Raw genomic sequence first — 13,952 nt, forward strand, 5'->3', positions numbered from 1 at the left:
GTCAGATCTGTGGACATCAGTCTAGCACCTCAGTGGCCTATTTGAGACATATGAAAAGAAAGAAAAAGAAAAGAAATAAAAAAGAAGCAACTCCAGACACTGGAACTCCCATTGATCACATCTATTACAACAGAACATGTCCTGAAATCCTCACAGATGTCAACACCTGCCACTCTGACCATGATCTCACTGCAATGATGGTTCCTCAAGACACAGGAACTGTCAATATTCATGTTCATTTCATAATCAAGCTCATAATTATGTCACAGCATTTCTGCAAAGTAATGCATTGTAGCAGTATTTCTTTCTGGACTTATTTGTCTAATTTCATGCATGTCGGGCACACAGCTTACCCAGCACACATGGACTTACAAGACCAAACATGGATGTACTGGTGAAATCACACTTGTTGCACTATTTCCAAACAATCTCAAACTAAAGTGATATGAAAAAGATTTTGGTAATAATAAAAACAAAACAACCTGAGGGCATTACACTAGCAAGTCGCCTCTTTGTCCATAAACCATAAGATTGACTTCACTGTTACCTTAATTTCATATTAAATAAATTTGTCTCTCTGTGAATTACAGCAGTAACAGTTTTGTCATTATGACTTTATCAATGGTTAATACATTATTGACTGATGACTTCAAGAAACTCACCCTGAAAAAGCTTCATCCAAGACAGTCACAGTGGAGACTCATCACACTGCACAGTTTCCCATCACACGGGCTAATTATTGTGCAACAAGCTTATTAATCACAATTATAATGTGAATTGAAAAATGTATATTATATGCTGCATAGCTTGCTGAAAATACATGTTTAATTTACCTTTTCTATTTCACACTGTACAACAGTAACTTAAACAGTTTATCTACCAACCTCACAAACCCCAATATTTTACTGTTACATATTATTTGCACTACTGCAATATTGCACCTACTGTCTATTGTTTACATTTATTTATCATCTGCAACTTGCACATATTTTTTCTGGTATATAGTTTATAGCTCTGGGTCACTCTCTCTCTTAAGAACTGCTTTTAATACTTGTTTATATACTTAGTTATGTATGTTATGTATTTTTATTATATTATTATAATATTTGATAATATGTATTATATAGTATAATACATATTATATAACTATCTATTTAGTTATACTTAGTTAGTACAACTAAGTTAGTTAGATTAGTAAAGTAAAAGTCTAAGTCTAAGTCTATCTTGATAAATCAGCTAGCAATGATGTAAAAATTCAGCTGAATTATTATTTGTTAATTTTTTTTTTAACTTTTATCTATCAGCTGCATTATCAAATCAAAGGCAAGTAGTGGTTATGGTTAGGGTAAGGCAGGCAGAAAGAGAGACAGACAGACAGAGAGAGAGAGAGAGAGAGAGAGAGAGAGAGAGAGAGAGAGAGAGAGAGAGAGAGAGAGAGAGAGACCTCAGAGACCTGTTGGACCAAAGGTGGAAGTTCTGCTTCTGAACTTTCACAATAAAGCACCCTTTTATTGCTCAAGTGTAGCACAGTTGTATTTCTTGACAGCAAATATTGATAGAACATGCAAATTAAGAAACTAGATCATGATTTTGTTAAATCATGACATTTGAAATATTCTTGAAGGAAATTAAAATTATGTTAATATCTTTAGCAATTTAATATTAGTAATTTTTACCTACATAACCAAACTCTACGCATCGATCACCATCGTAACGGAAGTACTAAATGTGCTCGTTTTATTTTTGAAACGCGTACCGGAAGTAGGTACTGTTTAATTTGGACCGCTTCAGGATGCGGTTCAGTTTATGTACGTGCGGAGACGTAGCAAAACCTCACAGAATGTTTGTCCAGTTTAACGAGTCATCCACCGATGAAAAGTAGTTTAACTGCCTGAACCGGACAGCAAATGAAGACGTTCTCTCCGCTCAGACGGAGTCAGCAGCGTCGGTAACCGGAACCGAGACATTCGCAACGTGAAAATGTTTTAGAGGGACCGGTAACTTTGGTAAGTTTGCTGTGTTAAAACGTGTTTCTTTTAATTCTTATTAACGTTACCAACTTTATAACGCCTGCCCCACAGTCCACTTTAGTGCTAAATAACAAGCTTGTTAGCTAACGATGCTACTACTCTGTGAGTTCTTAACTGTCACTGACCAGAACTCAAACAACATTAACTAGCTAACTAATAATAAAACATCCATAATTAAAAATCATAAATGTCACACAATGTTCCTACGTGAATGTTATGGAGTTTAATGCCAGACTTATCAGTGATTTGTTATTTTTTTATTTGTATTTGATATTACTGTATTTGGTCATTATGGTAACACCCATAAGTATCACTTTAATATTCCTTCACAGACATATAATGTAATTATGATCCTAAGTTTATCGTTTGAAGTTTTTCTTTGTCTCCTTAAGTGACTGAACATTACTTCTGTACCCCCACAATGTTCCTACATTTCCTCCAAGTGTGTGTACTACTGAATTCTGATTTTTAAAGTTAACTATTTACCCAACATAGACTAATTTGAAATACTACTAAGTTCACTTAACCTTTGATCACAGTGTATGTATTGTACTTTACTTACTTACTTTATATTTTCCTTCATATTGTGCATGGCAAAGAATGTAGCTTTTTGTTACAGGGTAATTATGAATATTACTCCACATACATATACTTTGATCATCATGTATACATGCTGTATCTTATCTTAAGCATGGGGCTCCAGCAGTGGTTGTGGTTGCCTGTCTGTCCGACTCTGTGTAGCCCAGCTGGCCTCTTTTGTTCCGGCCACACAAACTGATTAGCATGCACCATCCTACCAGAGCATCTGTCCCTGCAGACGCTGCTTTTGTTCCCCATTTAAAACTTGAAAGTTGGCCCTTTTTGTCCAACTGTCCGCTCATATTAAAAGCTTATAGACATGTCAGCCCCTCTCCACACGCAAATGTTGACCTAAAACCTGGAGAAAGTTTAGTCTGGGCGGATTAAAGCAGACCTGCTGCAGAGGCTGAACAGAAGAGATGGTCACAGTTCAAGCTGTCTGTCATCCTGGGCCGTTTGCTGGCTGATATGGTTAAATTCAGTGTCAAATTATTAATACAGGCTTCCTACAGCTTTTCATAGCAGACGTGGACCACATTAACCCTCAAACTGTGTTAACATCTAAAAATAAATACACTCTTATGAAATATAACATTAAACCATTAGGAGCAGAGGAGCTGCTTTTCACAGAAAACTCTTCATATTGACTAAACTTTAAACTGTCATCTACTCAGAAAAATTAATCACAGCATAAGATAGATCTTGATGCAGCAGCACTACAAAGTAGGAAAGCTTACAAATGTAAAATATTAATAAGGAGCGAATCCAAAATATGCACAATACCAAAATCACACTGAGTGATAAAATGAAACTATTGCTCAGCTCTATGAAGAGCTTTGGTGAGTTATTTAAGAAGGTCCTTCAGCCTTTGTTTGTGTTAAAGTGTCATATGACCTAATACTGAACAACAAATAGTCAAAATATGAGAAATGTATGTAAATTCATCATAATAATTTTATTATGATATTGATCTTTGGTCAAATCTCCCAGTGCTGCTTGACATCATTTGTGATTTAATTCAAAGTCTGGTGAGTAACCCAGTTTTGGTAATCTGGTTAAATGTGCTCTTGACGTCCCCATTCTTCATCCGACTAACGAGGCTCTGATTGGCTCTGTTGCTTTCCATTCATCAAAACAGGCGTCAGTGCGCCCAACACACACTGCTGGAATAAGAGTATAAAAGCCTCGACGCTGTCAGGAATCGTGTTGTGAATGAAACACGACAAGAAACACCAGGTGACGGTCGTGAGACCTGCTGTCAACCTGTTTGTTGCCTCTCTGGATAAAGTTTAAATTCACCTCCGCTCTGTGCGGTTAGCTGTCACACAGTCCTACAACAGGCTTATATTCTGGAGTCTGTTCTCAGTAGGACAGAATCACATTAGTGCACAATAGATATCAGAGGAGGACGGTTGGATGACATGAAGTCGAGGTCACACTGATGACATTTCTCTCTGCTTTATTCTCCATTGATTGATTTACTTGTTGCCATGGTGATGTTGACAGACTGTAGTCAAAAGGTTGCTTAAAAAGCCTCGACCCCATGTGGCTTTGTGTTGCTCAGGCTGATTGGAAACCGTGAGATCTGAGTCACAAGCGAGGGATAAAATCAGATTTGAGCCGCGGCGTGAACATTGCAACGTGTGATTCACCTCTGTGTCAGACTCGAGGGGACGTTACGTCTCTGTCACGAGAGGAAAGAGAACCACAAAAGGGCATTTGTTGTGGAGGAGTGAAGTCACTTTAGAAGTCGTCCTCCTTATGTGGCGTCCAGTTACAGGCGGTGAATGGGTCTCTGTCCCCCTGCAGTTCACTGGGTGTATTCATGGCCCCTGAAATAAACTCTGGTCAGGACGGAAGGCTTAGGCTCCCTTTTCATGATACATATATCTATAAATGTCCTTCAGCCACTGAACACAACAGATCTCCCAGTTAACTGCTAACCATCAGTCTAAATTGTGCTGGATTACAGCCACAGCTAAAAATAGCTCTCAGATCAGTCATTCATGCCCCAAACTGATCAATACCTCGTTCCAAACTAACTTAACTGGATCCAGTGTTGGGTAAGACGTGTCTGACGCTAAACTGGGTCAGACTGAGCTGTTTGCTTCGCCTTTCCCAAGTAAGCTAAGGCTGCAATGAATGATTCATCATCACTTAATCTGCTTAATATTTTCTCAGTTGACGATAAAGGTTTGATCCATGAAATGTCTGAAAACAGTGAAAAATGCTGATCGTCATTCCAACCAAATGTATTCAGTTAACAGACATTAAGAAAAGCAGTAAATCTTCACAGTCCTCAGTTTCTGTTTACATGCACCGTTAATGAGAAAAACAAAACAAACGTCTGGTTCCTTAGTGATAAAACATTTGCATTTGTCTTCCTTCCTTGTTCGCATCATATTTACTTGCTAGCCGTCTTCTTCCTCGCTGTCTTTGTTGGTGCGTTGCTACTTTTCATAATGTGTTACTGCTGCCTGTGAAACCAGTAGCAGGAATGTGTGTCGCCCATATTAAGACAACAAAACAAAAGACGGACCCACAAAAATGCTCCACAGTGCTACCAGTCGTCGAAAAGTTTCCTCTGTTTTTTGCTGAGGTGCTGTCCATACTGTGCTACGCTGCAGGAAGCCCTGCAGCATTCTCCTTTGTTCTAGAAGCTTTCTCATACATCCTGAAAAACCTGAAATTCTAATGAATTTTCCAGTCATGTGCAAAGCCTGAAAAATGACAAAATTGACCTAAATTTTCTCTAAGGGAGTTGTGCAGGATAAACTGTGCAACCGAACGCCTGCTGGCCTGAAGGTTCACCACTCTGGAAATCCACACTCGCCCAGCAGTTGTTTGTTCAGTGACCGCCGGCTCTGTCCACAGTGCTGAATTGATGAGAATTTTTCTATTACTAGTCTAATCTGCTGAATCTACATGAAAGTGTAAAATGTTCGATCAGCCTGGTGGTTTTACATCCTTCCTCCATGTCAGCATCATGACACAAGAGCTGCAGGATTTTCACTGCTGAAGGTCATGAAGGTTTTGATCTTCCAGCGTAGTGTCTCAATGTGACTCTAAAGTAGGAAACTGATGCAGGTTTCTGTGCAAAGTGTTTCCTGATGGGGCAGATAATGTCTGATAGTTGCTGTCATTTACTATCAAACATTCTTTCATTCTGCCAGCACTGATGCGTTTAGCAGCAATGTTTCTCAGCACATGGTAAAACAGGGCAGTGGTTATTATCATCGTGACATCAGCAGCTCTTGGTGTTTTTTTTTTTTTTGTTTCCTGTTATTTGGCTCGCTTGTGATTTTGTCTCAAGTATCTTTAAAAAGAGAAACGTCTGAGTCAGACTAGGTGCCTTTTATTTAACACATTAACACATTAGAAATGTAAGGGTATTTTACTCCCACTGACAGTTGGATTTCAGTGAAATACTCGTGTGGCATCAAGACTCAGTTCTGCTCTATCAGCCGTGGTGAAGATTTGCTGCTTTTCCTTTCAATCATATGAATGTATTTGTAATAATGATGAGGTTTGGACTGTTGGTTGGACTAAACAAACATTATGAAGGTGTCGCTTTGGCCTCGGTCTGATTCCTACCTGCAGTGCTTAAAACTCCAAAGAGGTATTTGATGCCAGAATTCACATGTTTTGAAGGCAGGGTACCCAAACAGGGAGCCTTCTATTGGAATGGGATTTCTACCTCGGGTACTAGAATATAATGAACCTCTAATGAGAAAGGACTTGACAATACCAGTATTTATGATAGTGATTTGTCTCAGTTGACTGTGTCCAACTGCTGGAAGAAACCCTAAACTAAAGTCAACCACATCAGTGCAGAGTTTGTCATACCTACCAGTTGTGTAACTTGCAGGTTTCTGATGATGATGATGTGTCCTCTTTGGCCTTTGACATCAGACCTCTGAATGAATGTCCAGCTTGTTTTTTCATGGTACAAAGAATAATAACATCAGTTCCAGTGTGCTGCTAAGTGAGTCACCCCGTCATGGATGCAAATGGCCCTGTTTTACACCTAACAACCCCACTCAGTGTACTGGAGTGAATACATACATTGTCTGCCACTGTTGCTCCCAGCTTCCCGTACAAAGGCAGTGTGGGTGTATTGTAGTAATGAATGATGTTGTGTTGAAGCCTTTGTGTGTGTTCGTATAAAAGTCTGAAGAGGGTTTTTAAATTTTAAATGAATTGGTGACGCTTTCTTCGATTGCATGTTTTCTGATCTTAAGAAACGTGTAAAAATGACTTCTTCTGGTTGTGTCTGCAGGTTTAGCTCCGCTGATGGAGACGCTCTGAGGGTGACAGTGGGAAAGTCCTCGCCCTTCCCCCCCCGAAGGCTGCACAGATGTTTTCGCTTGGTCAAGAAAACATCTCCACCTCCCCTGCTTCCACCAAAGGACCAGTCAAATATGGAGAGCTCATTGTGTTGGGGTGAGACGCTCACTAAGGAGCTTTTACAGCTGTGGTCAAAACTCCTGAAACATCAAGATGAAGCTTTAAAAGCGCTGCTTGTTTTAGCTCTTTAACTACTCGTGCATGAACTGCTGACCATGTCATTCTCTGAAGAATCTGTTTTTAGATCCGGTTCCTACTTTTCAGGCAGCAATTTGAATGAGGCCATTTCAGTACGGCATGAAAATAAACTTGCAGACACTTGAAATTCGCTTTAGATGGTAACCCACCACAGTGTCAACTTAGTCTGATTTGTTTGTTCATCACAGGCCTTGATTTCATAGCGTGGTCATCCCGTGGTGAGAAGGGGCTGCGTTGAAACTCATCTTGGTAGTGCTTTCAGGGACACTATACTGTCAAGTAATTGAGAATAACCTGGTGAAAAGCCAGTTAAGAATGAGTTGAGCTACACATCCAGTGTTTTTTAAGCCAATCTGTTTGGATTTCATTGGTTACATAAGGATTAGAAGCTATAGTTTTGTGACATATGGAGGAAGGTCAGTCAATGTAAAAATGCAGATCTTCAAATCGGTATTCCGGGAAAAAATATGGGAAAAATGGTTGTTTTGCAATAACAGTAGCAGTGCTATAAAAAACACTGGCTTCCTCTTTCATTTGTTGTTGCAGTGGGGGTGTCACTGCATAGAGTCTTTGTGTATAGCTCTCTTTGGTGTAGATATGAATTTGTGCACCATCCAGATAAATAAGATGAAGCAAATACCTTCGTCTGAGCTCTGAGCTCAATGTGCCTTCATTTTAATTTGCAGTATGAAATTCAGTCCATTGTTTTTTGTTCAGGAGCAGCAAACTTGGCCTCAGTGCTGTTAAATGTGTTGAGAAACTCCACACAGTAAAGAATGCAGCTGACTTCCTGACTGAAGACCATTCACTGTGGACACAAGAGAGAGCCTGTGGTTCATGGAGGTCGAGAGACGTCAGGGAAGCTGTGGCTGCTGTGGTTTCAGACCTTTTGTTTGCTTTCGCATTATATGTCCGCATGTGGAATTAAACAGCCTGGCAGACCCAGTAACCGACAATTACACTGGTCATAAGGTTTAATTTTAAAGAGCCATACGGTTTGTGAAAACAGAGGTCATGTAATGTGTCGTGCAGTGGAGCCACAGTGGAGTTGGGGTGGCCTGAGTTTGTAGAAGAAAAGAGGTGGACGTCACGTTATCTGAAATGCAGGAAGTTTGCATTATCCAGTGAAAGAATGGCTCCACTTTTAACTGAACTTTAATGTTTACTTGACCTGTAGCTGGCAGCAGTCTGGCTCTGAAGATAACCTCCAGCTAAACTGACTTTAAATTAAAGGTCCAACAACATTTATCTTTCTGAAGTTTATTTTTCACCACAGCTAAGCACCAGAACAATATTCTGCATTACACGATGTTTTGAATGAATGTCGTTCAAATTAAGTTTACTTTAAGAGGCGTCCTAATGGCTTGGGTGGATATGTTGTAAACCGCATTAGCACAGCATCCTGCTTTTGAATCTGCACCAAAGCAAAGCTTCCTGTCTCCAGTGAAAGAAAGAAGGAAACATTTGGGAAATATGTTTGTTTGTATTCTTACCTGCACCAGGTAGACAGGTAGCTAGCCTGACTGTCTGACAACATTATGGAAATTAATCCCACTGAAATAGACCATGTGCAAAAGAGAAAATATTCTTTTTGTTTCACCAGAAACAGCTGACATATTGCTTTTGTCAAAGCCACCAAACTCCATTTACAGAAACCGTGAAACCGTAACAACATAAAACTCACAAAAACCTTTCAACTCTGGTTTGGTCAAAAGAAACCCTTCATTCACAGAGGTAGATGTGAAAATATTGGGAGAGGCAGTTTATAGAGCCAGACTGTTTTATTGTTATATGGTGCTCTGAATCAAATCACCAGCAGCCAATCACATTGTACAAGGTGTGTTTGTCAGCGCAGACAACAGATGCTACCTCAGATTATCACATGTAGATTTAAAGACTGAGCAAAGAATGGATAACAGCATCGAACCACATCTGATTTATGAATTATTGTCACTGTGTAACTGGAATAACACACTAAGACACTGATCATCATTTGCCTTTAAAGGCTGAAAAGTTTATCATAAAGTCCTAAATACCAATTTTAAAGACATTTATTATCTCCATAGGTGTACTATACTAACTGTTAAAAAGCCTGAATGGTGTTACATGAAGGGCACATAATTGCTTGTTTAGGATGGAAAACACTAGGTTTAAGGCTTGGACTTGACTTAAGACTTGTTGGTTTTGAGTTAGGATTTCATAGCTAAGACTTGAGACTTACTTGTGACTTGTAAAACAATGCCTTTGTGCCACCTCTGGTAGATAGTGTTTATTGTCCAGGAGCAGAATAACTCAGCCTAAACCCAGTTAATGTGTTGAGAAACTCCACCACAGCAAAGAATGCAGCTGACTCTGACTGAAGGCCATTCACTGTGGACACAACAGAGAGCCTGTGGTCCAGGGATGGCGGCTGCTGGGGTTTCAGACCTTTTGTTTGCGTTTGTATTATTGGACCCAGAACTGAAACAAACCTGTCTGGGATCCTAGACTGTCACAATGTGTCATCACTCAAGTGTAAACCAGGAACAGACGTTGTGATGGTTGAGTGTAACTGCTCTCTCAGTAGTATGCTGTGGTTTAACCTGTGGATCTTCCATCTTGCGCGTTCAGGTGTAACGGCTCTCTGCCCAATGGTGACAAGGGGAGGCGGAAAAGTCGCTTTGCTCTGTGTCGTAGAAACAAGGCCAACGGTGTGAAACCCAGCACTGTCCACTCATCCTGCACACCTCAGGCTGCCAAGGTGAGAGCTCAACACGCCAGGTGGACGTCAGACCTGTGAATGGACAGGAGTGATAATATTCTATGAACAACACAAAAGAAAAGGGGAAGTGAATGGAGGAGCCTTTCACTCCTGTCTGTTCCTTTTTAATGACGCATTGAAACACCTTATTCCATGTAGCATTTGCATTTTATGAATATAAATAATAGATTTATGCTGCTCGCTCTTTCTGTTGCGGACTTGCAGCATCCTTTATTGGACAAAACTTTAACTGTATTGTAACAGTGCATCTCTTCTGTGTCTTGAAAGGCTATAAGCAACAAGGAGCAGCACAGCATTTCATACACTCTGTCCCGGGCGCAGACGGTGGTGGTGGAGTACACCCATGACAGCAATACAGACATGTTCCAGGTCTGTAGCATCCACTAACTATATACAAACAGACAGATGGAGTTCACCTAGTGGATGGTTTTGGTCTAGAGGCCACACAAATATTAGACAGCTACTTGAAAATCAAGCTGTAGTTTCTTCAGTCAACAGCTGCAGATTTGGTTTGCCTTACTGAGTTAATCTCCAGCACTTTTGAATAAGTTGAAATATTCTTGTCCCTCTTTTAGACTTTGCACTAGTCATGTTACACTGTGTGGTTTGATGCTTTGTAGACTTTCCTCAGCCCACAGAAGGCCGTCTTACAATGAGTCCATTCAGAGTGGAATATTCTGAAAGCCAGAAAGAAAAATGGGGAACCACAACTGAGGAATAAGAAACAGAAATGAGAATCAACAAAGCTGCAAACAAATTGCTGTGATAAAAAATCCTGTTTTTTAAATCACTGTTTGACTTTTTATGCATGTTTCTTCATTTCCTTGTGCAGTTATTACTTGAGACAGTCACAATGTACACTACGCCAAGGTAAAGGTGTCTGCAGCATGTACGCACGCTTTAATACCAGATTTGGTAACATGAATGTTTCTGTATTAATGCAGATTGGCCGTTCTACAGAAAATCCCATTGACTTTGTGGTGACGGACACAGTGCCGGGTGGTCAGAGCCATGCTGATGGCCAGACTGTTCAGAGCACCATCTCCCGCTTCGCCTGCCGCATCATCTGCCAAAGAAACCCACCTTACTCTGCACGGATCTACGCCGCAGGCTTTGACTCCTCCAAGAACATCTTCCTCGGGGTAAGCAGCGCTAACTGCTGCCGTCGGAGGTGGATGATGCACGGATTCTTGACTTCTGTGTATTTAGAGACAAACTGTGTTTCAGTAAGAAAAGGCTAAATGTGAGTTGTTGACCTCTTGGCAGGAGAAGGCGGCCAAGTGGAGGATGCGGGACGGCCAGATGGACGGACTGACCACCAACGGCGTTCTGGTGATGCACCCACACCAGGGCTTCAGCCAGGACTCTAAACCTGGACTGTGGAGGGAGATCTCAGTCTGCGGCAACGTCTTCACACTGCGGGAAACTAGGTCATCTCAGCAGAGGGGCAAGATGGTGTGTGACCCCCTGAATCATTGAATCTACTGGTACCAAGACATGAGCTGCAAGACAGGAAGTGACATCATGGCTTTAGCTCTCTAGATGGTCTCTCTATAAAAATGGCTTAAACAGGCAGTATCACATTGTGTTGTTGTGAATGACGTGTAATCTTCTGCTCGCCCCTCTGTCAGGTGGACTCTGAGTGTAATGAGCTGGTGGACGGCTCGCTCATCGACCTGTGCGGTGCCACCCTGCTGTGGCGGACGGCCGAGGGCCTGGCGCACACACCCACCGTCAAACACCTGGAGGCTCTGCGGCAGGAGCTGAACGCCGGCCGGCCGCAGTGTCCCGTGGGCTTCAACACGCTGGCCTTCCCCAGCCTTCGCCGCAAAGACGTCCTGGATGAGAGGCAGCCCTGGGCCTACCTGCACTGCGGCCATGTGCACGGCTACCACGGCTGGGGGGGGCGCCATAACCCCGAGGTGGAGGCGGAGTGTCAGGAGAGAGAGTGCCCCATGTGCAGGGCGCGGGGCCCCTATGTGCCGCTGTGGCTGGGCTGCGAGGCGGCCTTCTACGTGGACGCGGAGCCCCCCACCCATGCCTTCACCCCCTGTGGTCACGTCTGCTCGGAGAAGACGACGGCGTACTGGAGTCAGATCCCGCTGCCGCACGGCACACACACCTTCCACGCCGCCTGCCCGTTCTGCATCCAGCCGCTGAGTGGAGAGTCTGGCTACATCAGACTCATCTTCCAAAGCCCGCTGGACTAGAGACCACTCAGACTGCTTATCTCAAGCCTTCACCAACAGAACGGTGGACAGAACAATATGCTTTGAGTTTTGGGAATTTCATAACTTAATTTTCTATAACTTAATTTAACTTAATCTCGACCAATATGATCCATTTATTGGGTTGATTCCTGCCATTTTTTGAGTATCAGAAGTGATTCAGGCAGCGTTGTCCTCCTCTGAAGTGGACACAGCTGCACGATGGTTGAGTTGCCTTAAACTTGTCATTTATTCCTTTACCTCTTCAGTAATCAATGCAGAATTTAACAGCTGTAATGTTTCTCAGATGTTCCCAGCAGCTGATTACTGTCTCACTCTGCCTTAAAGAGCCATTAACACTAAGACTTGATCATCAGTTTGGTTTCAGTCGAGTGTTTCACTGTCTCTGTGGTCTAGTTTTTGTTTTTGAGGATTTTTTTGTGGGAGACACGGAATCTTTTAGCAGGAAAATGTAAAAGAAATATTCAGTTGACTTTCCTCTGTTAATGCTGTTGCCTCTTTGAACACAGAATAACTGTATTTTCTGATCTTAATACAAACTTTGTATCAAAACAAAAATATATTTCTTGGGAAGCTTCTTACGCTGCTCTCTGTGACTCGAAACACACACATCATGATTGAATGTAGTTTTTTAAAAGAAATAAAGATGTACAAGCATGAATGGCAGTAGACCAGTGTTGCTCAGGAGTTACATGGGGAACAAACACTGAATAGAAACTGTCCCGTTAGATGATGCATGTTCTGCCAAAGTGCTCTTAAAGGTATGCTTCACCCTAAAATGAAGATCTAGTCAACATGAAACATGAAAATATGTTTACATAAGGAAACTATACAATGATTAAGACATATAAGACCAAATACAAACATTAACGCTTTAGTATAGAACAGGATATCTCAGCAGCCCCTGACCAGACGAGCATGACACACCAAGAAGAGGAGTTCTGATGGTATTAGTGACCTTTCCTCTAACGCCACCATGAGGCCAACTCTCCCACTTGTATGTAACAAATATCAAAATTCACCACATGCTTTCCTTCTTATTTCACAGATGACGATCCTGCACCCAGGAGGATGAACTTCACCTCTATTTCTGGAGCGGTTCTAAAAATACCAGCACATTGATTTTGACTCAGACGGCTGACATCACGCTAACGTTTGAGGTGAACCGTTCCTCAGTCAAACCGGTAAAACCTCAGCTGCTCTCAGTGTGGGTGGCCACAGATGCATCAGCTGGAAGCTGCAGGAGGGGGATGAAGGACTGAAAGCATCAGAGCAGATGCTGACCTGTTCACTGACCCACATGTGTTTGAGACTCACGGTGTTCTCCGTTGTTTTGTGTCCACTTTGTGATTCATGTGTGCTATCCTCACAACTCTGATGTCATGCTGCACACTGACTTTTTTGTACCACCTGCAAACAAGAAAAAACACTGCTTATGTTTGTGTGACCCAGACTCACACACAAAGATAAAATTGTGTACAGCCAACATTCTTACGTGATGATGAAGTTTTTATTCTATGATGAGAAACAATAATTGATATAGTAAATAATACCTGTTGACATAACTCACTAACTCACCTACTAGAGAAAGACTAGTGAAATATTCTATTATTTCTATTAAACTATTCTATTCTTGGCTTCTTTTCAAACATTTTGAGACAAATGCAACTTAAACAAATCAAAATTAAACAACATTGAAATGTTTTCAGTATTTCCGGATTATACTGAATGACAAGGAATCACTCTCCACTTCTCTCCGATCTCAGCTCACAGAATCTATTTCCTTCAAGACTGTTATTAAATCTGATG

At 41.5% G+C, this 13,952-nt stretch overlaps 1 protein-coding gene across 1 annotated transcript; it reads left to right on the forward strand.

The window, feature by feature from the left end:
* Positions 1-1,774: 1,774 nt before the first annotated feature.
* Positions 1,775-12,720, forward strand: LOC143318884 (E3 ubiquitin-protein ligase pellino homolog 1-like). The gene is made up of 7 exons (XM_076727391.1): positions 1,775-2,006; positions 6,889-7,052; positions 9,765-9,894; positions 10,183-10,284; positions 10,860-11,057; positions 11,182-11,370; positions 11,547-12,720. The coding sequence occupies exons 2-7, from the start codon at positions 6,967-6,969 to the stop codon at positions 12,123-12,125; spliced, it is 1,284 nt and encodes a 427-aa protein (XP_076583506.1). The 5' UTR covers positions 1,775-2,006; positions 6,889-6,966; the 3' UTR covers positions 12,126-12,720.
* Positions 12,721-13,952: the final 1,232 nt, after the last annotated feature.

The sequence above is a fragment of the Chaetodon auriga genome, chromosome 4, assembly GCF_051107435.1.
Source record: "Chaetodon auriga isolate fChaAug3 chromosome 4, fChaAug3.hap1, whole genome shotgun sequence".
Lineage (NCBI taxonomy): Eukaryota > Metazoa > Chordata > Actinopteri > Chaetodontiformes > Chaetodontidae > Chaetodon > Chaetodon auriga.